We start from the raw sequence: 27,160 nt of genomic DNA on the forward strand, positions 1-27,160 counted from the left end.
GGAGGCGGGGGGGGGCGGGCTCGGCCGTGCCCGCGCCCGGAGTTGGAGCGGGGGGACCCCGGCGGGGCCGCTGCGGGAAGCGGGGCGGGGGATCCCTGACAGCCGGGCCCGCGCCGGGAGGGGGCGGGGGATCCCTGACAGCCGGGCCCGCGCCGGGGAGGGAGGCGGGGATCCCGGCGCGGCCCGCGGGGGGTCCCGGTGGCGGCGGGCAGGGGCCGGGGCCGGGGCCGGGCCCCGCGGGGGTGCCGCTGCCTGACAGCAGCGCTCGTGCGTTGTGTGGGGCCGCGGCGCGGGGAGGGGGGGGCGGGAGGTCACCTGACAGCTGGCCCGGTGCCGCGGGGGGTTCCCCGGGATCGGGTCCCTTCCGTAGCCCCAAGGCTGGGGTCCGTGCCCGGCCCCTCGGCCGCGGCTCTGCTCGGAGCCGGGGGTGCTGCTGCTTGGGTGGCGTTGGTGGGTCGGTGCCTTGGGGGCTTTTGTGCCTGCGATGGCCTCCCTCGTGCTGCTGAAACCTCACTTTTAGTGCGGTTTTCGGCTCTTTCGGTTGAATCAGGCGGTATTTTTGGGTGAGATGGTTGTGACCCGCCTCTGGGCTCAGGAGCCAAGGTGCTGCTGTCCTTCGCTTACTGTTAGATAGGCTCCTGACTTCCTAACTTCTGGGTTTCACCCTTTGGTTTGTGGTTCCTTCACCCTGTTAATTACGGAGCAGAGAACTGGAAAGGGCTCGGGATGTGGGTTCCCATCAGATGGCCTCAGGACACGCATTCGCTCTCCTGGAAGTTGTGTGTTGTCAGGAGCCAGGCTTGAGGCAGTGGGTTCTTACTGTGGCTTTCCAGGCTGGGTAGGAGATATGTGGGGAGCAGGGATGGATGCGCGCTAACGCTCCGGGACCTGACATTTAAATACGCTTCATTTCCATTGTCAGGCCCCTCGTTTGCGTGTTCTGGGGGTTGTTTTGGTTGTTTTCCATGCCCTGATACGGATTGCACGTGCAGAGCGATGCGTGCCAAAGAACGCAGGGGGCTTTGGTGGATCGCGAAGGTTGGGTTTCACATGGGCATCCTTGAGCACCTCCAGCCCATCCCTGGGGCTTCTGCCTCGGCGTGAATGGGGAAGTTCTAGCAGCTGGTTGAACATATGGGTAGAGATGGGCTCTAAAATCATCATCTGCCTGCGCACTCGAGTTCTTAAGCGGCATTTGCACTTGAAAATGAAAGCTTCAGTAGCTTTTCTAAGCTGTGTGATAAGACATTGGGTTTGTTCTTTTGAGGAGGTCTCCGTCTGGGTGTAAAGACAAATCTTGGTTCCGTTTGACAGCCAAAACTTCAGTTGCATTTGATTGGTGCAGTCAACAGCATCTAGAAAGCACTTCATGTTGAGTGATCATAAACCAGAGAATAACTTGAGTCATGATTTACGAAAAGCAGCAGCTTGTCTTCGGTTGTTTTGGGAAGTTTCAGCTGTCCTCGAGGATACAAAAAGCAGTTTACACCCTTGGTGCAAGGGATGGGCTTGGGGATGGCAATTGTAATGCTGTTGGCACAAGAGAAGAATGGAAGGAGCACGTACAGTTACTGAGTTACAGCTGGTTTGGAATAGGTATTGTCAGGGGGATTGTTGACTTCTCATTCAAGTAACTTGGTGCTGGCAAGAGGAGGACGTTTGCCATTGGGGATGTTTCATCTCCCAGCTTCCAAACAGGAAAGCCAGAAGCCTGAGAGCTGACTTTTCCCCACAGTGGGCACCTGTAGGAGCAAGGCAGAGTGCACCTGAGAGCCAAAGGAGCAGGAAGGAGAATTCATAGTGTGTGAAAGCAAGATCTTGGAGGAGGGTGCTCCCAGCCCCTTGTCCAACCTGGCCTTGAACAGTGCCAGGGATGGGGCAGCCACAGCTTCTCTGTGCCAGCACCTCAGCACCCTCACAGGGAAGAGCTTCTGCCTTAGAGCCAACCTGAACTTCCCCTGCTTCAGTTTGAACCCATCACCCCTTGTCCTGTCACTACAGTGCCTCTGCAGCACCCTTGTAGCCCCCTTTGGACACTGGAAGTGGAACAGTGGATTACTATGTCCTGTAGCTGGTGCTAGGACTAACAGCCTAAGGCTAAATGACCCTTTGGTCTGATCAAATGTGGGGTTCGTTACACAGTGTTGGGCAGTTTCAGGTTGCTTTGCATATGGGTAGTGAAACATCAAAATGATCAGGCAAGTCCAAAGGGAATCTTTTGCTTCCAGCCTTTTCAGTTGAGGTAGGACACCAGAGCTTAAGATACCAGAAGAAACATCACATCTGCTTCCCAAGTTTCCCTCCCACTGGAGCACCCTTGGAATGTCATCATGCACCTCTTCCTACAGCCCTACGAGAAAGAAGACGAGGCCTGTGAGAAGCAATTACAGGAGGCCAGAGACTTCCTAGGAATGGTTTGGGATTTCAAACACTCAGCTGGATTTTTGGACATCCCTTGGAGCTGAAGCTGAACAGAAGGAAAATAGCTTCCAGCTAGAAAATCCCTGGATGTTTTCATCAACAGGAGTGAAGATCTGTAGTAAATCGGACAGAGGAAAACAAAATCTCATTTAATATTGCTAATGGGATGGGGAGCAGTGGATTGAGGAGCTGGCAGTGGGAGTCAGCCCTTGGTACAGAAATCTTAGCAGATGATGGACAAAAAAGGCTTTGGATGTGTCACCAGGGAAATAAGAATGAATAAAAAGTGTGAAACCTGTAAATGGCATTAGAAAACTCATTGATGAACAGTTTCAGTTCTAGGTTGCACGTTTCAAAGCGGATGTTAAACTGCTTCCTAGTTAATCTTACGGGGAAGACTGATTCCAGGAGGGATTTGAGACTTAACAGAATCTACTGGATGAGAGACTGGCAGTTTGCTCTGGTTTGCTTCTTGGGATGATGGTTAGGGCATGTCTTGAGCATCATTTGTAAGGCCGTGTAGAGACTGATACAAGATGGTTCTTAGTCCAGGAAATTCAGCCTTGTGTAGCTGCCTCTGAACTGTGGCTGTCATCATTTGACTGCATTTGCACATGGAGATTTGAAGGCAGGAGCTGCAAGAAGGACGGTAAAGATCCTGTAGGCAAAGTGTGAAGAGTAGCACAGAGAAAGCAGTGGTGTTACTTAACTAAAAGGGGGAGGGATGACGAAAGGAACCCGTGCAATGGAATGCTGTCACTGGTGAAACAGAAGCACGGAGGAGCAGGAGCAAGTGAAGAGCCAAGGTACAGTTACACCTTGGGGACAGCACCAGGAAGCTTGCACTTGATCAGGTGGGGAAGAAGCCTCAAAGAGGAGAGATCTCATCAGCGCGTGGTTAGGAAATGATTCCATGGTCAGGTTTTCTGTGAATCAGAGTGGGGTAATTGCGGAGTCAGAGAGGAGATTACAGTGATGGAGGCAAAATGATGCTGAGCTCCAGGATTAGCATTTTTGTTGCCTGTTTAGAGAGGAATTAATGGCTAAATAAAATGACCTGCTGCATGTTTATGAGAGGCATCAGTTTGTGCCTTTCTTTCTAGGGTTCTTACTGGTGCTGTTACCACAGAGCAACACTTTAACGCAGTTCTTTAATTCTCAGTGTGCGCTTTGTCTTGGTCTTGCGGGTTCTAAGGTCGGTATAGAAGAGGAATTACTTCAAGTCTTGCTATTAAGTACATTTGGAGCTAAGTACAGCAGGGTAGATGGTGGCCTTTCAGTCTAATTTGGTTTCAGATTTGAAGCTGACTCAACTTTGTATGTGAGACCAGAAGTGAAGCGTTGGAGCTGTTGTGGACCCCAGGCCCTAGGAAGGAAGTGGTGGTGTGAGCGTGGATTTGCGCGCTCCGTGGTGGCCTGTAGGATTCTCCCTTGTTCTTGAGCTTGAGTAATAAAACGTCGTGCCTGAGTTTAGACTTATTTTACTGCCTGGCAGTTTGTGTGTGTGTGGTGACATGCTGTTATAGCCTGATGGACTGAGCATTGGGCTTGATGGGAAAGGAGAACACCGCACAAGTAGTTGGGATTTGAAGGCCTGGCGTTAGCAAGTTGGCTCAAATGAACTGTTGCTTTAGTCAAGATGAAAATGTTCCCTCAGTATCTTATGATAAATAGGAAAGAACCACGTGTCTGCTGCCAGAAGTGTGGATTTCTCTGATCCTGTGCATCAGGAAGTGCAAACCTGTGTGTGCACGTGTTTGGTGGGGTTGTTTTGAGGGTTTCCTTCTGTTCTCTTCTCCTTCTTCCCGAGCTGTGGGAAGTTCTTAACTAACAAGCAGCTTTTATGGCATGTTTGCAAACCAGTGCATAACTTGGTTTAATCTCAATTTCCCTGGTGGCTTAGGTGATGGAAATGGGGTTGTTCCTGGGTTTTGGATGCTTTAGCATAGGTTTCGTTAGCTACATCATTCCTTAGCTACAACTGTTGCAGTGCGTCCAGGCTAAGAGTGGCAGAACCAGGAGTAGCTGGGCTCTGATTTTAAATAAAGGAAATGCTTTGATGATCAATATAAAAAGCCATAATCATTTGAAGTGTCTTGTGGATTAGTTGGAAATTACATTACAATAATCACTTCTGATTTTTCATCTATCATTTAAAAATGGCTTTACAATGCATTGTGTTTGTGTAGTAGATTATGGGCAGGTTGGTGTTTCCAGCTGTGTAACTGCTTGTCTGAAATAGAATTGTTTGCTTTGGGATTGGTTTTAATACTCATTTAATTCCTGCTAGAAAATGAAAGGTTAATTCTGTCTTTTCCTTCTACAGGGTAAAAGATGCTGACTGCCAGTAGTAGAACAGATCTTCTGTGGAACATATCTCTCTAAATCTTCCCTGCAGTTACCTGAAGGCATATTTTCCTGTGATGGACCCTCGGAATACTGCTATGTTAGGCTTGGGTTCTGATTCTGAAGGGTTTTCTGGGAAAAGCCCCTCTGTGGTTAATCTTGGCACATTGGTGGGGAAAGGAGAAGTAGAGCTGGAAAGTTGCACCAAGGAAGAAGACGACAGTAAGAAGAAGAACCGGGAGGGGACCAGTGCTGAGGATGGGAAGAACGAGGCTCTCACTGAGGCCCAGCAACAGTTTTCAGTGAAAGAAACAAACTTTTCCGAGGGGAACCTGAAGCTGAAGATTGGGCTCCAGGCAAAGCGAACAAAAAAGCCTCCCAAGAACCTGGAGAACTATGTGTGCCGGCCTGCTATAAAAACCAGCATCAAGCAACCAAGAAGGGCCCCCAAGAGTGGGAAGATGACAGATGAGAAGAATGAGCACTGTCCTTCAAAACAAGTGAGTAGAATCATGGAGTCATTTAGGTTGGAAAAGACCTTTGGGATCATCAGGTCCATCTGTTAACTTGGCACTCCCAAGTGCACCACTGAACCGTGTATCCCTTAGTCCCAGTAGTGTGTTTATGGAGTGTTTTGCAAGTCGTAGTGAATTTAAACCCTGTTGAAAAGTTTCTAGCATCTCTGCCCAACCATGTTCTACAAACTGTTTGTCCATGTCAGCTCTGGTATGGAAGGTTCTGAAGTTGGAAACGGTTTGATTTCATTTCCATTGACCGGGAATAATGGCTTTGCCCTTTTGCAGCTTGTCAGTGTTGGGTTTTTACAGTAGTAAAGGATAATTCCCATGTTAACTTGAAGTGAACATCGTGGGTACATTTCTGGAAAGTAACAGCTAATTTGTAATCCTTTGTACAGAAGAAATTGGGGGGGGGGGGATCTTACCACTCTTTAAATGGGGCTGTGTATTTGCTGTGCTCATCTCTAGTACTTGGCTTTGTGTTTTCTTACCTGTTAGAAGCACTGGTTTTGCTGTGGTTTAACTGATGCTCTGTGATGAACACAGTGAGCAGCGTCTGCAGAGACAAAATACTTCTCCAGATGTGTTAGAAAACAGCCCCGTAATAAACTGCATGAAAATGGAGTGGCTTGAGAGGTGTGCCAGGTATTTTCCAGGTGCAAGGAGATAGCCCTGCCTTGAGGATGTCTTCTTTTTATGATCTGCATGATGTAACAAGTAAGAGCAGCAATAACAGATAGAGAAAAGAGGATAAATGGCAAGAATACAAAATGCAGTTGCAGAGATGCTGAATGGTGGAAGGGTTTTCTTACAGCCCACTCTTTATTCCTGTGTACATGATCTGCCAACTAACCGAAGTCCTTTAAAATCCCTGAGTAATGCTAATGCACTTCAGATACTCTGCTCCCCTCTCAAGCTGTACCAAAGCATTTTCAGGGTGTTTAACTCTGCCTGTTCCCTGCTGGCACTTTGGCTGAAATGCCACTTTACAGCATCCCGGTTTGGAGCACGTGTGATTAAAAAGTGGCTTTGTGGAAGCAAATGGTAAACATGGTTTAAACCCATCAAAGCCATTGCATGTTTGGAATGCAGTACCTGAGGGATTATCTGCTCTTTTTCTTACTGCAGTGAAATAAATCAAGTTTTAGCGCTGCAAATTGCTTCAGAAATTTCAAGTGAGCCTTTAATCTTTCATTGACTGGGGGGGGACGGGGACAGATACATCCAATTTGGAGCGAGGTGTGGCAAGACTTTGAGCTGTGAGGCTGTATTCTCTGTGCTCTTACAGGAGGATTAAAGAATTAGACTGAAAATTTAGCACATGCACTATACTCATAGGTACATGTACTGGAGTATACTGAGACACAAAGAGAAGTAGTGGAAATTGTTTCCGGGGAATATCAGTGTAGAAACTATAACAGTAGGAAAATACTTTGCATTCCCATCTCTGACAGTTGTGATTCTGTCTCAAACTTGGTGCTGAAAGGACTCTTAAAGTGTCTCCTGTTATGCCAATAGAGGGTTATCTGCATCCTGAAGGAGGTGAGGTGGGTAGTTTGTCTGTTCACCACTAGTCCTCCAGGAACGTGTAGGCAACAGAAGTTAATCATCTTCTGAAGAGAAAATCAGAGCAGAAAAGAGAGACCTGGAACTGGCCAAGATTCCCAGTGCTGAGAGAAGCACAAGTTCCTGTAACAGCAAAACCAGCCATGCTTTGATTTGCTCTTGACACTGAGCATGAAACCTGGATTTCTTTCTTTCAGAAGAGTGCCCTGTGACAGATATTGCTGTGTGGCTGGTGAACCTTTGCCAAGCCTGAAAACCTGAGCCTTAGACTTAAACCCAAACCTTGCTTTGGTTAGTTTAGCACATGTGTGTGCTTTACCCATGCTTGCGAGGTAGATGTAGCCAGTGACACAGCAGAGTTGCATTACTAAAGGTTCAGAAGACAGAAAGGTGAGAAGCAAGAGTAACAGCTTCTGCAGTTCTGAAACAGTCCCAGTGAAGCAAGTTGGAGCATGCCCCTGTGCTCCATCTCCTTGCTGTGGAGGAAAAGTGCTGAGCACAATGTTCTGTAGTTCTTCCTATTACCTTGGTTATGGAGGGAAGCTCTACAGGAGGAAGGCTTGCTGATGAAATCACAGCCACTGACTGAAAATGTTCAAGGCTTCCCTTCCCTTCCTGGGACATGAGTCTGAGACTACACAAAGTCTTTCTGTTTTCCCCAGGAGGCAGCTAAAACTTGCTCTTGGAAACGACTGCAAAGTCTTGATGGTGAAAATAAACAGCAAACACACTTTGTCACTGTTATTTGGGGCACTGGTCTAGGGCAGATCAATGCCACAATGACCCGAACAATTCTGTGGTTCTTCAGGATGCTCATTTGACCTGGAGCCTGTGCCCTGGCCAGAGGTGCAGCAGCTGCCTATTAATGTAAAAATCCTACCTTAAGGACCTTAAGATCAGCCAGTTCCACCCCCCTGCCACGGACAGGGACCCCGTCCACTAGAGCAGCTTGCTCCAAGCCCCTGTGTCCAACCCTGGCCTTGAGCACTGCCAGGGATGGGGCAGCCACAGCTTCTCTGGGCACCCTGTGCCAGCGCCTCAGCACCCTCACAGGGAAGAGCTTCTGCCTAAGAGCTCATCTCAGTCTCCCCTCTGGCAGGTTAAAGCCATTCCCCTTGGCCTGTCCTTACAGGCCCTACATTTGAGGACTGGGAGTAAATTTGGTTTTCCCTAGCATCAGAAATCCCTTCTCATGTCCTTTGAAATATATTTGCCTTCAAACGAACAGGATCATGTGTGTTTATGTAGATCCCCTGTTGCTCAGGGACTTTCTGCTCTGTTCCTAAAGATTCTTTCTTTATTAACTTCTAGGATGCTTCAAAGTCCTACAAGAAAGCTGGAGAAGTTGCAACAGTTGAATTACATGTGGAAGAAGGTATACAAGTAGAAACAAATCCTTTACCTAAGAAAGTTTCCCCATTGCACTCTGAAATGACAGATTATATAAAGTCAGCTCCTCCGACTCTTATCAGTAGCCATAATTCTGACTTAAAGGATAGAACACAGATTAACGGAGCAACAACTGTAACAGAGAAATTGGCTCAACTTATTGCAACCTGTCCTCCTTCAAAGTCTTCCAAAACAAAGCAGAAGAAGCCTGGAAGTGGAACTGCATCTGGTTTGGTTAAAGACTCTGGGAAGAAGCTACCAGGAGCTCTGACTGCCAGTGGGTTAGTTAGTAAAGATTTGGTAAAGAAATTGCCAGGATCTGGGATTGCTGTTGGGTTGGTTAACAAGGACTCAGGGAAGAAGCCATTAGGAATTGGGAGTGCAGCCATATTGGTTAACAAAGACTCTGGGAAGAAGCCACAGGGGCTTGGCCCACTGATTGGATTGGTTAACAAGGACTCTGGGAAGAGGCCACCAGGGATCAGCACTCCGCCTGGGTTAGGTAACAAGGACTCTGGAAAGAAGCAGCCAGTGACCAGCTCTGCAGTTGGATTAATCAGCAAAGATGTTGGGAGGAAACTTCAGGCTATCGGCACTCCAACTGGATTGACTAATAAGGAGGCTGTCAAGAAGCCATTAGGGATTGGCACTCCAGCAGGATTGATTAACAAGGACGCTGGGAAGAAGTTGCTGGGAATAACTAGTCCTACAGGATTGGTTAACAAGGATTCTGGGAGAAAGATGCCAGGGACTGGCACTACGACCGTTCCAACCAACAAAGACTCTGGAAGGAAGACACCAGGAATTGGCAGCCCAGTGGGACCAGTTAACAAGGATTCTGGGAGGAAGATGCCAGGAATTAGCAGTCCGGTGGGATTGGTTAGCAAGGACTCTGGAAAGAAGCCAGCAGGAATTGGCAGCCCAGTTGGTTTGGTTAACAAGGACTCTGGAACTCTGAAAGCAGACTCTCTCCTGCCGGCTTCGGAGCCCTTTAAGCTTCCTTGCAATTCAAACCTCAGTAGCCTTGAAAGCCATGAGACTACAGATGTACTGAAGGAAAATAGTAGTAGCAAAACATTTGAGAAGCATGTTATGAGACAGAATAAGGAAAGCATCTTGGACAAATTCTCTATCCGGAAGGAAATTGCAGATGTAGGCAAAGAGATGTTCAGTGAAGGAATCTGCATTCCACAGGATGCTTACTCAACCAGTGAAAAAGGGATTTATGAAACTTCTAAGCATGAGAAACAGCCTCCTGTGTATTGCACTTCACCAGACTTCAGAACAGGAGGTGCTTCAGACGTATCGACAGCAAAGTCCCCCTTTAGTGCAGTAGGAGAGGGCAATCTCCCATCGCCTTCACCCACAGTGTCTGTTACCACCTTAAACAGGAGCCTCTCAACAGCATCCTCCCAGTTAGCATCGAACTCGTTGCATTTAAGTTCCACAGCAGACCTCTTGGAAGGGATTTCGGATCAGATTGGCAAAACTCAGTTTTCCTCTGACAGTGCACTTCTGAACCTAAACAGAACATTGAACCACACGCTGAGCACCGATTTTAAAGGTGCTGAGAAAGACTTAAATGATTCAAAAGCTACTTACATAGAAACTTCAAGAACTAGTCCTCCTACAGGGAAAAAGCCCATTTTGGCAGCTGAAACGAGCATTCACGCTACGGTCACCCCTTCAGTAGTTAGTTTCACAAGCTTGTTTAGTAGCAAGCAGTTCCTAAAGATCGGTGCGATAGCGGCATCGGAGAAATCCTGCCAAGGAGCAAAACCTCTGAGCACTGCTCAGCAGTCAAAACCTTTAAAGAAAAGAAAAGGAAGGAAACCACGGTGGACTAAAGTGGTGTCAAGAAGCACGTGTCGACCTCCAAAGGGTCTGGAACTAGAAAGGTCCGAGCTTTTTAAGAACATTTCCTACAGTGCACTGTCAAGCAGTAATTTGGAGCAGGCCAAGTTCTTGAAGAACATAGGAACATCTTCGTTTGTGGAGCATGACTTTGTCAAGCATCAGCTGCCAAAACTGAATGAAGCTAATGGGCAGTCTCTTGCACTCTTAGCTGAGACTGACAAGCAAACTCCAAAGTTCTACAGCACTCACAAACCCTCTAGTTTGTGTATGGCAGATGATTTCTTACCTGACATGTATAAACCCAAAAGAGGAAGACCTAAAGCCAAGGAGATGCCAGAGCTCGAAGGTCCCCCCAAAAGAACTCTAAAGATCCCAGCATCAAAAGTCTTTTCAGTGCAGTCGAAGGAGGAGCAGGAACCTCCAATCTTGCAACCTGAAGTGGAAATTCCCTCCTTAAAACAGAGCTTACCAGGACAACCTTTCCCTAAAAAGAGAGGGAGGCCCAAAAGACAGATCAGGTCCTCGATTAAAATGAAGCCACCGATTCTTTCTGTGGCCCCCTTTGTTGGCACAGAGAACTCGAGCAAGATGGGTTCTGAAGGCGACCAGCATCGAGCTGGCGACTTCTTTGAGAGAACAGACCAGCTCCGAGGGCCGGAAGAAGTCCAAAAGCCCACTCTTTGTAGCATGAGCGATTTGGAAGCGGACTCGGACCGCAAAGTTGCCAAGAGGAATAACGGGCAGCTGATGAAAACCATCATTCGGAAGATAAATAAGATGAAAACTCTGAAGCGAAAGAAGCTCCTGAATCAGATTCTGTCCAGTACAGTGGAACCAAATAACAAAGGGAAAGTGCAATCTAAACTCCACAACACCGTGTCCACTCTGGCTGCCACGTTTGGGTCCAAGTTAGGTCAGCAAATAAACGTCAGCAAGAAAGGAACGATTTACATAGGAAAAAGGAGAGGAAGGAAGCCTAAAGCTGTCCTCAATGGTATTTTAAGCAGCAGCTCGGCCAGTTTGACAGTTCTGGAGAAGTCTGCTCAACAAGCCCCTGGTACATCCCTGGGGCAGGTACTTCCCCACTTGCTGCCTTCAGCAGGCACCAGTTCCGAGATCCTTCCATCACCAGTTTGCTCCCAGTCTTCTGCAGTGAGCGGGGGCCAGAGCCCCGTGAGCAGCGACGCTGGGTTCATCGAGCCCAGCTCGGTGCCGTACTTACACATCCACTCCAGGCAGGGGGGCGTCGTGCAGACCCTCGCCATGAAGAAGGCTGCTAAGGGCAGGAGGAGGTTATCTCCACCTACACTGCTGCCCAACTCTCCTTCCCACCTGAGCGAGCTGACCTCGCTGAAGGAAGCCACCCCGTCCCCTGTGAGCGAGTCCCACAGCGACGAGACGATCCCCAGCGACAGCGGGATAGGGACAGACAACAACAGCACCTCCGACCGAGCGGAGAAGTTCTGCGGGCAGAAGAAGAAGAGGCACTCGTTCGACCACGTGTCCCTCATCCCGCCCGAAACTTCCACTGTGCTGAGTAACCTGAAGGAGAAGCACAAGCACAAGTGCAAGCGCCGCAGCCACGACTACCTTAGCTACGACAAAATGAAGAGGCAGAAGCGAAAACGGAAAAAGAAGTACCCTCAGCTTCGAGGGAGGCAGGACCCGGATTTCCTCGCCGAGCTGGAGGAGCTGATAAGCCGGCTGAGTGAAATCAGAATAACCCACCGAAGCCACCACTTCATACCCCGAGATTTGCTGCCTACCATTTTTAGGATAAACTTCAATAGCTTCTATACCCATCCTACTTTTCCTTTAGATCCGTTGCACTACATTAGAAAACCTGATTTGAAGAAGAAGAGAGGCAGGCCTCCCAAAATGCGGGAGGCGATGGCAGAAATGCCCTTCATGCATAGCCTGAGCTTTCCTCTCTCCAGTACCGGGTTCTACCCCTCTTATGGCATGCCTTACTCTCCTTCTCCCCTTGCAGCTGCTCCCATAGGCTTAGGTTATTATGGAAGGTACCCTCCAACTCTTTATCCTCCTCCACCCTCTCCTTCTTTTACTACCCCCTTGCCACCCCCTTCGTACATGCATACAGGCCATTTGCTTCTCAATCCCACCAAATACCACAAGAAGAAGCATAAACTGCTGCGCCAGGAGGCTTTCCTCACCACGAGCAGGACTCCGCTCTTGTCCATGAGCACGTACCCCAGCGTCCCGCCGGAGATGGCTTACGGCTGGATGCTCGAACACAAGCACAGGCATCGCCACAAACACAGAGAGCATCGTTCTTCCGAGCAGCCGCAGGTTTCCATGGACACTATAACGGCCAATAGCTCTTCTCGAACAGTTCTGGAGTCCCTGAAGCGCTACAGGTTTGGGAAGGAGGCTGTTGGGGAGAGGTACAAACACAAAGAGAAACACAGATGCCACATGTCCTGTCCGCACCTCTCGCCCTCCAAGGGTTTGCTAAGCAGAGACGAGCAGTGGGTCAGGAGAGAGCCTTCGGAGCCCAACTCCTTAGCGCTGGGCCTGCAGACCCCGCTGCAGATAGACTGTGCAGAAACCCCCCCCGGGCTGTCCCTGGGGGGGTTCACCCCCAGCTCGGAGCCCGGCAGCAGCGACGAGCACACGAACCTTTTCACAAGTGCAATAGGGAGCTGCAGGGGCCCCGGCTCCGCCAGCGCCAATGGACGTAAAAAGGTGCCCGAGAGCCCCGGCCTGTTCGGCGCGCAGGAGCCCCCCCTCTCCCGGCCCCTCCGGAAGGAGCCGCTGCCTTCCATGGAGAAGGCCCTCCAGCCGCTCACAGGTAAGGACTCCAAGTGGGCTTTCCTGGGCCTTGCTGCTTTGTGTTGGACCAAACGTGCCAGAGCGGGAGGGCAGGGCCAGCCCTGCCTGGGTAGGAATCCTGCGGTGTTGAATTCCAGCCCTGCTCTCGCTCGGGAGGTCTCTGTGCTGTTAAACTCTGCTCTGCGCAGCATTTGGTACAGGGTTAGGGTTGTGGAGGTACCTCTTCCCAGCAGGTTCCTCTTGCTTCGGTCCAGCAGTATGTGGAGTTCTGCTGAGGATGTTTTCTCGTGGAAAGGTCTTCCCCTTTTCCTTCCAATTTTAACCTTCTGCTGAATTGGTTTGAAATTGCTCGTGATTTTTGAGCCTGTGAGAGCTGTGTTTCTGGTTGGGCTGACATCTGGTTGAGCTGGTTTAGACCAGCTCTTGGTGCTCATTGTGAATAACAGGTCCAGTTCAAAACCTGTTTCCTTTTCCTTTTGGAATTCGGTCTCAGTTAGTTTGAACTGTGCAGCTTTTGATCCCTGACCTGAGGCCTCCAGCAGCACCTCAGAACAGTTGCTAGATGCTGCTGGGAATGCCTAAGACCAAACCTTGTCATAGGCTTAGACAAAGCTGAAGCACAACTGACTGAGCAGTGATGCTGTTGAAGGCAGAGACCACTGTGGACCTGCGAGCTTTCCATGTGCATAGCAGTCAGGGAAAACCAGATCTCATGTGAAATTTAGGACATGAAGAAAGGGGTTCATCTGAAGTAGCAATGGGGGGGGGGTGTTTCTTTTTTTCACATAAAAGCTAATGCTCTGATGAGATCCATGGCTTTTCCTCATGGCTTGCTTGCTGTCCTACCTTGTGCCATTAGCCTATGAACAATTCCTTCTTGATGGTCCATTTCTGTGCTTCTCCACCTCTGTGCATCATAGCAAGGAAATGTTCCTAAAGCTAAACCAGAGCGATCTGACTTTGAGTATTCAGCATCTGCAGCATGTTGTATTGGCACTGCCAGACTGAAACGAGCCTTTCTGTGCTTTTCTCTTCCCTGATCTGTTTTTCAGGCGCTTTGCCAACACAGGACAAACCCTCCCACAAGCCGTCAGAGAGCACAAACTGCAGCCCTTCCCGAAAGAGATCCACATCGGAGAGCACATCTTCTACAGGCAAGTCATGGCTGGGGGCCTTATTTTCGAGACCACTGCTGTAGGAAGACCTGTGCTACTACAGACAGCTGAGACAGCTTTTAAGAGCAGCAGTGTGTTCGTGGAGAGAGGGAGGTTTTCTACTTGCATTTTAGGACTCAAGTACAGCAAATTGGGTTGTAAAATAGGGAAACTTGAGCTGGTGCTTCCAGAAGCAGCAGCATAACTGTGGCAGGATGGAGTCTGGCTCCTCACTTAGTCTTTATGAAGCTCAGTGCTTTAATGCTAGCAAGACCTGTGACACTCCGGTTAATCAGCAGATTAGATGAATAGGTTAATTCCTCCATGGGGAAGAGCTTGACTTCCGGGCTGCTCTGAAAGCAGTTTTCTACTCTTGGGTAGGTAACTGTTAGTATCAGGGTGGGCTCTGCTCTTATGTTCTCTTGGTAGCATGTGAGAATCCTGCTGAAGTGATGGAGGATGACAGGCAGCTCATCCCAGTCGTGAATGACCCTAGGGCAAGGTAGTCCTCGTGTGTTTTGAGCTTGCTTTTGCAAAGAGGTCCTGTTGGCACAATTCAGACATTCTTAGACACCAGTTTGTAGTGAATGTCCTAAGGCTTGGTGCTTCCGGAACTAGTTATGATTTCCATATAGGATGAATGTGCCAAACCTGCTGTTTCCTTCTCCCTTTAAACAGATAGTTGTAACAGATGCTTTAATCAGCATCTGCTAAAGAAAGTCCTCACAGTGAGGAAGTGTTTTCTCTTTTGCTGTCTGTCCTGTTAACGTACTTCTGCTCATTTTAAAGGGGCAGCTGCAGGCAGAGTACGTCTGTGGATAGGAAGGTGTTAAAAGTGCAGGCAGATTTTGTGCAGGAGAGCAGAGGAATGGAAGGAATCACAAGTTTATCAACTTCAAAGTCATTGAACTGATGATGCGGCTGAAAAGATGAGTCTTTGTTAGGATTTCCATGGATCTGGAATGCATGTGGGATTTCAGTGTGTTTGTCAGAGAGCTGCTTTGTTTCTGAGGGCTGCGAGTGTGCCTCACCAGGGCTGCAGCTGGTTTGGGGATCACAGCCTTCAGTTGTCCCAGCCTTTTGGATCAGGTTCCAAGCAGAAGCACTAGTTTAAGAGCATCCATTAGACTTGGTGCCCAAACGTGTTGGAGAGTTTGGTTATCGTTGGATGGGGCAGCTCTTTATAGAGCTCACTGTGCTAAACGGGTGGTGTTTCTGTGAGGAACCCTCAGCTCCATCCTCACGTATATTTAAGGCCAGAAGAAAACCAAGGGTAGATTCTCTTTATTTCATCTCAGAATGAAAGCTGGACGTGTAAATCCTCCCTCTTCTCCCAGAGCTGCTCGGGTTCCTGGGTTTTCCAAGTGCTTACAGCACTGACCTGACAAATAAGTATGTTTCTGCGTTCCTTTTCCAACCCGTAGGAAGAATGTTGTTCACAGGAGGATTTTAGGATTTAAAACTTCCTCGTTTAAGCTGTGCACTCTCTGAAGTTGTTTGTGCTTTCTCTTGTCAGCCAATGCATCATCTCACTCCTGTCAAACCCTTTTATAGGAACATTCTGTTGCCTTCCCCTTACCTTTGCAGTAGCATGTGCTCTTCAGTCTGGAGCCTCAGACCCACTGCTTTAAGTAGATCTAATGTAAATAACTGGCCCCAAGGAGCAGTAACATTCTGTTGTAAATGTTAATGTGCAATTGTGAGCTGTTTAGGGGAAGGCAGCATCCGTTTTATTCCAGAAGAACCAGGGCTGCTTCTGATTAAATGCCATCGCGAAGAACCAGCTTCGGGAAGCTCTTGGTTTGGAACAGACCCCTTTTTGATACAGCATAATCTATATGGTGGACCTGAAAACCCTCTTTTTCTGCAGCTCTAAGAAATGGGGACTGTGTGTGAATAAAGAGAAAATAATTGTGTTAAAGCTGATGTAAAATGTAGGTTTTCCATTTCTGCTTCACTGGGTCCCCTCCCTATTGGAACTTGTGTTCCAGAGATTGGTGTCTTCTCGTTCAGTGCTCTGAGCAATGAGAGGATATAAAAGCCTGTCAGCCTACCCAGCTATTCTGTTTTCATTCCAAGCTCATCTGGTTATATCTCAGGTCTCTCAGTGTGTGTGTATTTGTGTTTCAGTGATGGGAGTACCTGCCCGGGGAGGAAGGCTGGCAAGTACTGAGGATCCAGTGGATACCTTGCTGCAGCGCATGGCGCAGCACGAAGGCCAGGCTGCTTTGGACAAAACCTTAGAAGCAGTCATGGCAAATGTGTCTGTTCCACCATCAGCTAGTCCTGCTCGAAACCACACCAGGGAGAGAGGGCTGGGGAAGCAGGACAGCCTTGGAGCTCCAGCAATTCCCAGCAGCTCCTGCAGCGACAGCATCTCGCTTCTGTCCGACAGGCTACCCAAGAGCTACTCCCCACGGCACCTCAAGAGGAGCGTGGTTGAAGCCATGCAGCGACAAGCCAGGAAAATGTGCAATTATAACAAGATCTTGGCAACAAAAAAAAATCTGGACCATGTCAATAAGATCCTGAAAGCCAAAAAGCTGCAGAGGCAGGCACGGACAGGGAATAACTTTGTGAAGCGCAGGCCAGGGAGGCCTCGAAAGTACCCGCTCCAGGCTGTCGTCTCAATGCAGGCTTTCCAGGCAGCTCGACTGGTGAGCCAGGAGCTGGAGAAGAGAGAAGAAAGCAGCAGCCCCTTACACCTGGGACCTGATACCATCACAGACGTGATTGAAGCTGTGGTGCAGAGTGTGAATCTGAATACAGATCACCGGAAAGGCTGGAAGAGGAAGAGGTGGCTTGCAGAGGAACAGGCCAGGAAACGCCAAAAGCCTTTGCCAGAAGATGAGCAGGAGAGCAATAAGAGGTAATTCCCTTACAGTTTTGTGCCATCAGAATAGTCATTGTTGATTTTATATCACCTCAGGCCATGAAAGGATCCTACTGGAAGGAGCTCTGCTTGTTACATTTGCTTTTCAGTGTAGAGGAAACTCACATGTTCAGTGTTAAGTATGCTTTAGGATCTTCCTAAGTTACTGAACACCCCGTGGTGGAATCTCAGGTAATCTAAACCTGTTGGTTTTGTGCTTGTGTCTCAAGTGAAGCAAGCTTTGTGGTTGTCTTGGTGAAGAATACTTTAGTGAGTTGGTAACGAATTTACTGATGAGGTACCATAGCAGAGATTGTTCCTTCATCCTGTTGGAAAAAGGAATTGAAAGAGTTATGTGCACCATGGGAATCTTAGAGTGGTACAGAACATAAGGTGAGATCCGTTGATATACAGCAAGTAACAAATAAAACCAAGCAGCAAGGAGGAGTTAAGGTGGGCACCTCTGCAATCAGTGGCTAGTAAAGGATCACACCTCCTGGTCTAATTTTCACATGCTTATCCCCAAAACCATCAATACAAACAGACCAAACTCTTCCATAAGTCTTCCTTTGTGTGTTTTCAGAATAGTGCTGAAGAATAACCCCCTATTTGTGTTTCAAGAATGAATACTGTAATGTAGGCACTTAGATTCACAGACTGTGTCTGGAACCTTCTACATTACTCAGCTGAGACGCCAAGGGATAAATGTTACGAGTACAAACAGCATTCTTCGTGTAATTATTAGTAACACTACTATAAAAAGATCCTACATTTCTTATGATTGTGCTTAACCACTTCTTGATCGTGATCATTGAATTGCCTTCTTGTCACTAGCAGTGACATCTGCTAACTCAGGAACAGGGGCGTTGCTTTTTCTGCTGACCAGGTTCTAGAGAGGAATAATGAGCTCTGGTGGGAGAGTCTTCAGTCTTTCCTTTCCCTTCCAGTTTCTCTGAGCCAGCAGCCGAACCTCCCAGTCCACAGGATGCCCTTGGGAAACCACCTGGACCTGAAAACACTGAGCAGCCTTTGCCAGCTCTAGCCCAGCGCGAGAAAAAAGCCCCTCGACCCCCAAAGAAGAAGTACCAGAAGGCAGGGCTCTACTCTGATGTGTACAAAACCACAGAGTAAGTAACACCACTGACACGCTGCTGCTATCCCAGTGGAAACTGTCTCCTTTCACCTAGAACCATACAGAGCTGCCACTACTGAGTAGCTGAAATAAAACCATCAACTTAATTCAAGGCTGTGAAAAATTACATGCATGATAATTCTCAGAGTCTGAAGATTTAAAATATAACCCCAGTCAGAAAGCAGCCTCAAGCAATCTGAAAGTGGTTCAGATGAAGAAGGTAAGAGAGCTTCAATCAACAGTCCTAATGCTGATGGCAGCAAAAGTTCTGGGGGAGCTTGAGGTGCTCGGGTCCTGAGGACAGTGTCCACATAAAAGGAGCCATTAGGTTTCTCTTTGTATTGGCTGAATGATGACAACTGGTTATCTTTTGGGTGAGAGAATTTCAGATGCACTTTGTGTTGTACTTCCCTCAAAGCTTAAAGAGGTCTGATTTGGTCTTTCCCTTTGCCTGCTGCTTCCCATGCTGAGTTCTTTCCTTGCACTGGTCCTGATGTTTGTGATAAGCTGCTTAAGAACTCTGAGGAATCTTTGCCCTACCAGGGAAGCAGATCCTCCCTACAGAGTCTGAATTACTCTGCAGGCTTGTTTGAACACTGATACTAAAGCAAGGCATGGAGATGGCAAGGACAGCTATGGCCATCTCGATTCAGGTGTCTTGTCTTACAGCAAGCTGCAGCTTGAAGGGTTGATCCCACCATCCTTTCATGGTAGCGCTGCGTCACTTCCTCACTAAGTTAGTTCAGCAAACTAAATCAGCAGAACAAGAGTCACTTGGTTGTAATTCCATTTTCTAGTGATTTAACTTGCTGTTCCAGCTCTCCTGCACAGTCAGACATTTGCCAGTGCAAGAGGAGAGCAGAAGGTAATGTTGTTAGCCCAGAATATATATCACTCCCTGCTGTAAGAGTCTGAAAACAGGATCTTGGTTGAGAACAAAAATGCAACTCTAATCGTAGGGCACCCTCTAGTGATGGTACAGTTAAGTGTTAATCCCTGTATCCAGCAAATCCACTCCGTATTCTCAGGAGAGATCTTTTGCTTTTCAGCTGCAGGAATCATTATATCTGCTTACAGAGGGAAACATCTTAAAGAGCATGGTGTGAAAATGAGCCAGGGTACTTGTCCTTGATCCTGGGAGGCTGCAAGGACTTGGGTTTAGCCCTGGGAATTCCTGTTTCTGCACCATCTGCAGCAAGGTGGATCTGGCTGGCAAGTGTTCCAGCTTAGTTAAAAACTGACAGGAGCAGCAGTAGGAAAGGAAACCTGCTGTCATGGGCACAGCCCCACACGTGGCACTCACACAGCCTGGGCAGTGGTACCCAGCAGGAATCCTGTTTGCCAGAGCAGTCTGTGGTGACAAGGCAGGCCAAGGTTAAAGGTGGAAGTCACTCTGCAGGTCAGGATCGGGTTTGGTGATGGTAACCAGGGTCAGACACAGTCCATCATGGCCAAGGAGGTCCAGGCTCAAGCCAGGAAGCCAGAGCATGGCTCAGCCACCACCAGATCCACAGCTCCCACGGCTGTGGTTGAGCTGGAGGTGGGTGCACCCACACTACATCGGCCAGGCAGGGACTGAGTGTAAATGGGTCTCTGGGCTCCATGAGCAGAGATGTGGGTGGAAACCTCCTGTGGAGCTGGTCAGGATCATGTTAGTACCACTTAGGCTCTGAATTTAAGGTTCTCCAAGGCTAGCAGCAAAGTGCAACGAGAGGTCTCATAAAGATAGTAGCTGAACACAAAAGCAGAACCTTTCTTGCCTGCTGAGAAACCCCAGCCTAAAATAGCTCCTTGCCTTCCCAGTGGGAACATGTGGACCTGCTAATACAGACCTTTTACTGCTAGTGTGGAGAGGCCTTTTTTAATTCATGAGGTGCTTTTTGCAGTGCTGGTGTTTTCTAGAACTGTGTCTGGTTCATAGAATCATAGAATAGTTAGGGTTGGAAAGGACCTTAAGATCGTACTCGATGCATTCATACTCGATGCAGTTTATTCCTTTCCTTTTAATGAAGGGCTTTATTTTGGCATCTCAGCCTTTGCCTCTGAAGTCCCTGAAGTGGTGGCAGCCTTTGTTTGGCACACTGATTTGTCACAGGGGTTTTTACATGCCTCTGACAATACTTCACTGCTGTGTTTAGGAGGGGACCAGTGTAGGTGCTTTCCCCAGTGTTCTTTGTGGCTGGCTCTGACACGGGTGTGTCTGCAGAGCCTGAAGGAATTCATGTGCTATTTGTGGGTTTAGATAATTGCCTTCTGCATTTCCTTTCCACTCTGCTTTCCTCCTTGCAGCTTATTTACCATCATCTATTTTTCCATTGGCTTCCCTTACAGCGAATATGTGGGTGTTAAAAGGTGCACATTTGGCTCGAATTAAGTCACCTTTCCACTGAATGTTTTTCCTTTCTTTCCATGCCCTTGGTTTAAGGATTTGCCTCTTGGAAATGGAGGCTCACACACTGCCTTTGCAAAATACCTTCCCATTCCCTCTTCATAATCGTGGTTTGGGTTGAAGGGACCTTAAAGCTTCTCCATTTCAGTTGTTATTCTCTTGCCTGGTGTTCTGAACGTTTGGGCCACAATTCAGCCGGGAAAGATGGGGGTTGCAAATGACTGCTCCTCATCCTGATGGGGTTTTGTCACTGTTCTCCACAGTCCCAAGAGCCGCCTCATCCAACTGAAGAAAGAAAAGCTGGAGTACACTCCTGGAGAGCACGAGCACGGGTTGTTTCCAGCCCCTATTCACGTCGGTGGGTACTTCATGTGTGTTTGCGTTGTTGGGAACAGCTGTCACACTTAGGTGACATGGGAGTACTCTGGAGCACAGTCTCCCTTTTTCCTTTCTTCTTGAAGCCCCTTGCCAGGTTACTCCTGGCTTGCAGCACAGGAGCTTTGCCAAAGGTCACACTCCTCCGCCTGTGTCCTGCAGTGCAAAAGCTTGACTCAGAAGGCTGTTTTATTCCCTTGCTGCATGAACTGTGTTCTCAGGTTTTGTTTACCATTAGAAAGAACCAGTTTCAAGCCTGGTTTAACTCCAGAATACTTTTGCTTAAATGCAGTACAATAAATAGTTTCCTTTTCAAACTCATCTTACAGTAGAATAGCCAGACACTACTATAAGCATTCGTTAAATCTCAAAAACTAAGCAGGCAGTATTGGGGATTTAATAGACTTCGAGGCCTTGGGTAGAACATAAATGAGGCTTAGGGCTTCTCTTTGTGCCATAACCTGTGGCACGAGCAGGTAGAACTCAGAGTTCCAGATTGAAACTCACAAATCTGCTCCACCAGACTGGGCTAGTTTGGGAAATTTCATATTATTCAGGGGGAATACTTGTCCCATCCAGTGCCAGAGGTCATTGGTTTGTCTTCTTGAACTGAACTCTTGCTTCTTGCCCAATGGGGACTTTTCACAGGGAGGTGGTGGCAGTGAGGAGCTGGGCAGCTCTGGCTGAAGCAGTAACTGCAAATGCAGGCATGAAGGTGTTAATTTAAATCCTCAAACCCATGACCTTTCTCAGTTCCTCTTGAAATTGGGTCATAGAAGTGACGTGTGACCGAACCATCTGTCAGGATGCTCCTGTTCTCTCTTCCCAAGGCCCTGACCCCGTGGTTGATTGTATAGCAGACACAAACAAGCTCCTGCTCTGATGTTAAAGCTGCTTCGGTTACTCTATATCAGGTAGCTGCAGAGTGGTTTAACTGCAGAGCTCCCAGGTTAAGCTCTCTGCCAGATGACTGCACTAGTGCCCACTTGACAGGGCTGGAGGGACATTCCATGCATCCAGGCACGGTGCCAGGGCACCTGAAAGAGCCTTTTGTTTCGCTGCTGAGGTCATAGATGTGAAAGCAAATTCCCAGCAGATTTAGCTCTTTCCTGGAACCTGCAATGGGTGAATACAGCATTGAAAATGGGGAGTAATTGAGGGGTAAATTGGAAGGAAAACATTACAGTTGTTATTTTCCAGTGGTGAGGGCATGTGTGTGAATGTACATGAGACCCCTTCCAGCTGGAGGGGTGGGAAAGGCACTTGTTAACATTCAGAAAAGCTGGGAAAATCAGACATGGGGCTGACACCTCATCCTTGGTCCCTCCTCACTTCAGTTCTCGGACACAGTATTCACAGAATCCCAGCCTGGTTTGGGTTGAAGGGACCTTAAAGCTCCTCCAGCTCCAACCCCTGGCATGGGCAGGGTCCCCTTCCACTGGAGCAGCTTGCTCCAAGCCCCTGTGTCCAACCTGGCCTTGAACACTGCCAGGGATGGGGCAGCCACAGCTTCTCTGGGCACCCTGTGCCAGCGCCTCAGCACCCTCACAGGGAAGAGCTTCTGCCCAAGAGCTCATCTCAGTCTCCCCTCGGGCAGGTTAAAGCCATTCCCCTTGGCCTGTCCTTACAGGCCCTTGTCCAAAAGCAAAATGATGAGAGAACCTTTTAAGCTTGGCCAGAACTAACCCAGTGCCTGTGCCAGGCCTCAGGTCCCATGTTAACAAAGCGTAACGGGTCAGTGTCCCTCTTTTGGGGAAGGCTTCAGGGTGACAGTAAGTTTCGGAGTAGTCTAGATCTGCACTGGGAGTAGTAACTCCTTCCTGAAAGCAATGTCAGTTGCTGCTGAAAACATAGACCAGCTTGAAGTCTTTCCAGAACATTTAGGGGTGTGTTTGCCAAGTCTGAGTTTGTTCTTAAGTCTCTCTTTGTGAAGGTCATAGAAGCAGGCTTGGATACTGTTTGGTTTCTTTGAGTACAAGGTTGTGATTTACCAGCTTGCATGAATGGTGCAGGCAGATTTGGTCTCTGTGCCACATCACTGCGTTCATGTGGGTGCAGAAGGCGTCAGCTGTGAGATTCCTGCCCAGAAGCCACCGTGAGGCACAAAGTTGAATTCATGTTGTCACTTATTTGCTCTTGTCCGCCGTGTAGCTCAGGTTCAGTGACCCCAGCAGGTTCCTGGCACTGCTCTTGGGAGTTGAACTGTGACTGCTGGAGTTTGGTGGCATCTGTAACACCATCATCAATGCAGAGGGCAGCTCCCTCTGCGCCGACCTCACCAGGCATCTCCTGTCTAAGGCAGCAGTTTCCTCTCTGGCAGGAAAGGTTCAAACTGAGAGGGTAGAATGCAGGAGGGAACCTTGTGCAGGGCTCTTCCCTGGGCTTGCCAGACAAACAAAATGTTCTGGGAGGATTCTGCTCTTCTGCCTCTTGGCCTTTCCAGTGTGGAGAGGCCCTATCGGGAGCTGGCCCGGTGCCTGGGGGCGGCTCAGTTTCCCCTTGGGGATAGGGGAAGCTGAGTGTGTGCCACTGACAAACCTTTTTTGTTTCAGGAAAGTATCTCAGACAGAAGAGGATCGACTTCCAGCTGCCTTACGACATCCTCTGGCAGTGGAAACACAATCAGGTACAAGATAAAAAGTTCCTGGGTTGCCAAGATTGCCATCAAGTCTTAGAAAGAAGATAGCGTTGACTCCTGCATGAAACTGTTTCTGTACCCCGTGTGTTGGTGAATGCTCCTGAGGCTGCCACTCTCTGAGGAAGAAAAGGATTTGCATATGTATTTAATAGCAATAATTTCCATTATTCCCTCTCTTGCAAAATAGCAATCCCAGGGGTTTCTGCTGCAAAAAGTCGTTCCTTTTGGAGCAGACTCTTATTTTGGTGTGTGGCTGCTCTCTGCAGTGATCTTGTTTTAGACACGCCTCGGGAGAATTCAGATGTGCTGCCAGCAGCACTGAGAAATCTCAGCCCTTATTTTTCTTGGATCAGTCCCAGCAGAGTGGAATTTATTTTTCACTTGCAAGCTGAGATTTTCATGCTGAGGAGAGAAGAGAAACTCGTTCACAGCCTCATTCTTCGGAAAGAGCTTTAAATATGGGCAAGCCTAAAAATAGGACTATTTTGTTTTCTCCCTGAGAAGTTTCCACCAAGTGATTGAACACAGGATTTGAGGCTGGAGAGTAAATCTGTCCCCAGCTTTACAGCAAGAGAGCGTTCAGTGACATGTAACTTAGCTTGTAAATGAGCAAGACAAATCCCCAGGTGGCTGTGGCTCCAGCTACTCTGTGTAATGCCACTAAAATTGAATCTTCAGGTAATGCTCCTGGTTGACATTTCGGCTTCTTGCCATGTATTGAAGGTGACTTACATCTGCCTATCTTATCTCTTCAATGTTACATAAATAATACACGTGTGATCTATTTCCTTGACATTTTCTGTCTCTTCCTAGAATTTGGGAACCCCTTCCAGAGCAGTTTTGTTTGTACAGTGCTTGTGCAGGTTACATGCTTTGCTCAGTTTAGTCTGGCCTCATGATCCATACTGCTGTGTTCAGAGTATGGGAAGGATAAACTCTATGTTAGGCAGAATGCTCAGCTAACTCCTTTAGCCTGAGTTCTGTTACCCAGGTACTTGTTTTGACCTATTTGCTAATGTAGTCTGAGCCTAAAGAAGAGAATGCAGCTGCATTTTGTAGGGATTACAAAGCTTCCCTCTGTACAGAACACAATTCCCTTGATTCTTTTGACTAACAGAAGCACTTCTGCAGTGTATTAACATTTTCTTTCTCTTCCTTTTAGTTGTATAAAAAGCCAGATGTCCCACTGTATAAAAAAATCCGTTCTAGTAAGTAAAATCTTATTATTCAAGTGTGTTCGTTTCTGCCACCCCTCCTGTCTGTCACGCTCTTCATCCTCCCAATGATGCTTCCATCTCCTTTTTGCTTTGTGGAATTGGAATGAAAGTCTTGTAGAGAAATCACTCTGCTCTTCACCTGGAAAGAATTCTTTTCCCTGTTTGGGTTTGTTTTTTGTTGTTTTCTTTCCTCTCCAGACGTCTATGTGGATGTCAAACCTCTCTCTGGCTATGAGGCCACCACCTGCAATTGCAAGAAGCCAGATGATGACAACGGGAAGGGCTGTGTGGAGGACTGTCTCAACAGGTTAGAAAGAGGTTGAGTGATGAGAAGGCAGTTTCAATAAATGTAGTATTCCACATCAATTAATAACAGCTTAAGAAAAGAGTTGTGCTGGATGCAACCCCAGAAATTAAAGTCTTGTTCCAGAGCATATAGGGTAACCTGCTGCACGTATGCTCCCCCACTTCTTTCTTCAGAGGAAAGATGCCTTTAAAAGCTCCAGTTTGATCTTTGAATAGCAGTGGGAGGCTGTGAATCTCTGTGTGAATTATCCCTTGATAACAAGAAGCATTTTAGTTCTTTGTGGCTGCCCCATCCCTGGCAGTGTTCAGGGCCAGGTTGGACAGGGCTTGGAGCAACCTGCTCTAGTGGAAGGTGTCCTTGCCCATGCAGGGGGTTGGACCTGGATGAACTTTAAGGTCCCTTCCAACCTGAAGCAGGCTGGGATTCTGTAGTAACTTGTGTTTAACAAAGGCATTTCTTTTGCCCTTTGTGTGATAGATGTAAAAGTAGGCCATGCACCTTCCTTTAACTTCCTTGCTTTCTATTTTAGGATGATCTTTGCGGAGTGTTCACCAAACACATGCCCTTGTGGTGACCAGTGCTGCAATCAGCGGATACAGAGGCATGAATGGGTGCAGTGCCTGGAGAGGTTCCGGGCTGAGGAGAAAGGATGGGGTATTCGTACCAAAGAACCCCTGAAAGCAGGACAGTTTATCATTGAATATCTGGGAGAAGTTGTTAGTGAGCAAGAATTCAGGTAGAAATATTTATTTGCTGCTTTAGCATGGGAGGCTCAATAAATGACTTTAGCATCTATTATCATTGCTGGGAAACCCTTAGAAACAAAGGGGAGAGGAGGTGGGGAAAGAATGCCTTTCTGGTCACAGCCACCAGAAGGAAGGCCTAGAGTTCAGCTCTTTTGATCCACCAAGTGTTTCTCAGTCAAATAGAGAGGCATGGTTAGTGTTTGGAATGCATCATCTGCCACATCTGCTCTAGAAATGCCAAATGCTACAAGTGCATGTGAATTTTGTGTCATGATGAGGACTGTGCAGGATTTGAACTGTGCAAGATAGAACTGAGGGGCAGAATGGAGCAGGAAGGGTGGTTCAGCTTCTGCAGATAGGTGTGAGAAAGAACAAGTGGGAGCATTAATAATGAATGTAGTCTTTTAACTCCATGGCATCACAGGACAATTGAGATTGGAGGGACATACTTGCTCTTAGAGACTCGTCAGAAGACAGATGCAATCTTCTCATGCAGAAATACCTGCTAACACAACTGACTCTTGTTGCTCTCTTGCTAAAAAGAGGAAGCTGTAATCCATGGATGTCAACCCAGCAATTGTGTCCAGTCCCAGCTAATGAAAGAAGCTGATTGTTGTTCACATGCATACAGATACACACCAAAGAATGTATACTTGCATTTTCTCTTCCATACACAGGTTATCACCATGAAATGTAGACAAATAATCTGCAGAACCCAAAAGGGAGCATTCCAGAAGAGCAAATTTCTAAATTCTAATGCAAGCTCTGTCAGTGGCCTTGACTTATAAAAATAGGTATAAAAATGGTTTTCCTCCATCTCGAGGTGTATGGTTCTATAAAATCAAAGATGATCATTGCTTTTCCTTCCAAACCCTCTCTCAGAATTCCCAAATGCTCTGTGACTTTGTTACTCCCTGTTTTGCAGCAACAAGCAGAATCACAAATAACTTTCCTGTGTTGCTTCCTAGGAACCGGATGATTGAACAGTACCATAATCACAGTGATCATTACTGCCTGAATTTAGACAGTGGAATGGTGATAGATAGTTATCGTATGGGCAATGAGGCTCGTTTTATCAACCACAGCTGTAATCCTAACTGTGAGATGCAGAAATGGTAAGAGAAACATTTTGTGTTTACTGGAAGACGGGGATGGCAGTGACTAACATGTAGATAACCAGAGCATCAAGAGAATCTCGTCTAAAAATAGGGAGGGGAATCAAGCTGAACACTGTAAATAACATTTCTATGATGCTTGCGTTGCACAAGACGAGTGATGTAATGTGTTCAAGCATTGGACATTTTGGAGGCAGGATCTAAGTTTACTGGCAAGGCAAACCCAACGTTGTTTGTCATACTGTTAATCTGCTCCACATTTTGAAGCCTGGGTAATGCCAAAAATAATCTCTGCGTGTCTTTTCGTTCCTTCACTTCAAATACT

General features: G+C 47.7%; 1 protein-coding gene across 6 annotated transcripts in view; it reads left to right on the forward strand.

Moving 5' to 3' along the window:
- Positions 1-27,160, forward strand: part of ASH1L (ASH1 like histone lysine methyltransferase) — a 38,708-nt gene that overhangs the window by 410 nt on the left and 11,138 nt on the right. For 2 of the 6 annotated variants that reach the window (XM_062630876.1, XM_062630877.1), the window contains exons 2-12: positions 4,748-5,267; positions 8,163-12,909; positions 13,943-14,044; positions 16,175-16,913; positions 17,864-18,043; positions 20,701-20,795; positions 23,365-23,438; positions 24,613-24,658; positions 24,866-24,974; positions 25,504-25,710; positions 26,689-26,835. In XM_062630876.1, the coding sequence (XP_062486860.1) occupies positions 4,845-5,267; positions 8,163-12,909; positions 13,943-14,044; positions 16,175-16,913; positions 17,864-18,043; positions 20,701-20,795; positions 23,365-23,438; positions 24,613-24,658; positions 24,866-24,974; positions 25,504-25,710; positions 26,689-26,835 (6,869 nt within the window). In that variant the 5' untranslated portion in view covers positions 4,748-4,844. Of the gene's footprint in view, positions 1-4,747; positions 5,268-6,221; positions 6,330-7,048; positions 7,143-7,363; positions 7,698-8,162; positions 12,910-13,942; positions 14,045-16,174; positions 16,914-17,863; positions 18,044-20,700; positions 20,796-23,364; positions 23,439-24,612; positions 24,659-24,865; positions 24,975-25,503; positions 25,711-26,688; positions 26,836-27,160 lie in introns of those variants that run through there. The other 4 variants (XM_062630879.1, XM_062630880.1, XM_062630881.1 and 1 more) reach the window with 4 other exon arrangements.

Source organism: Pezoporus occidentalis, unplaced genomic scaffold (assembly GCF_034315485.1).
Source record: "Pezoporus occidentalis ecotype Australia unplaced genomic scaffold, CSIRO_AGI_Poc_V1 ctg360, whole genome shotgun sequence".
Classification (NCBI taxonomy): domain Eukaryota; kingdom Metazoa; phylum Chordata; class Aves; order Psittaciformes; family Psittacidae; genus Pezoporus; species Pezoporus occidentalis.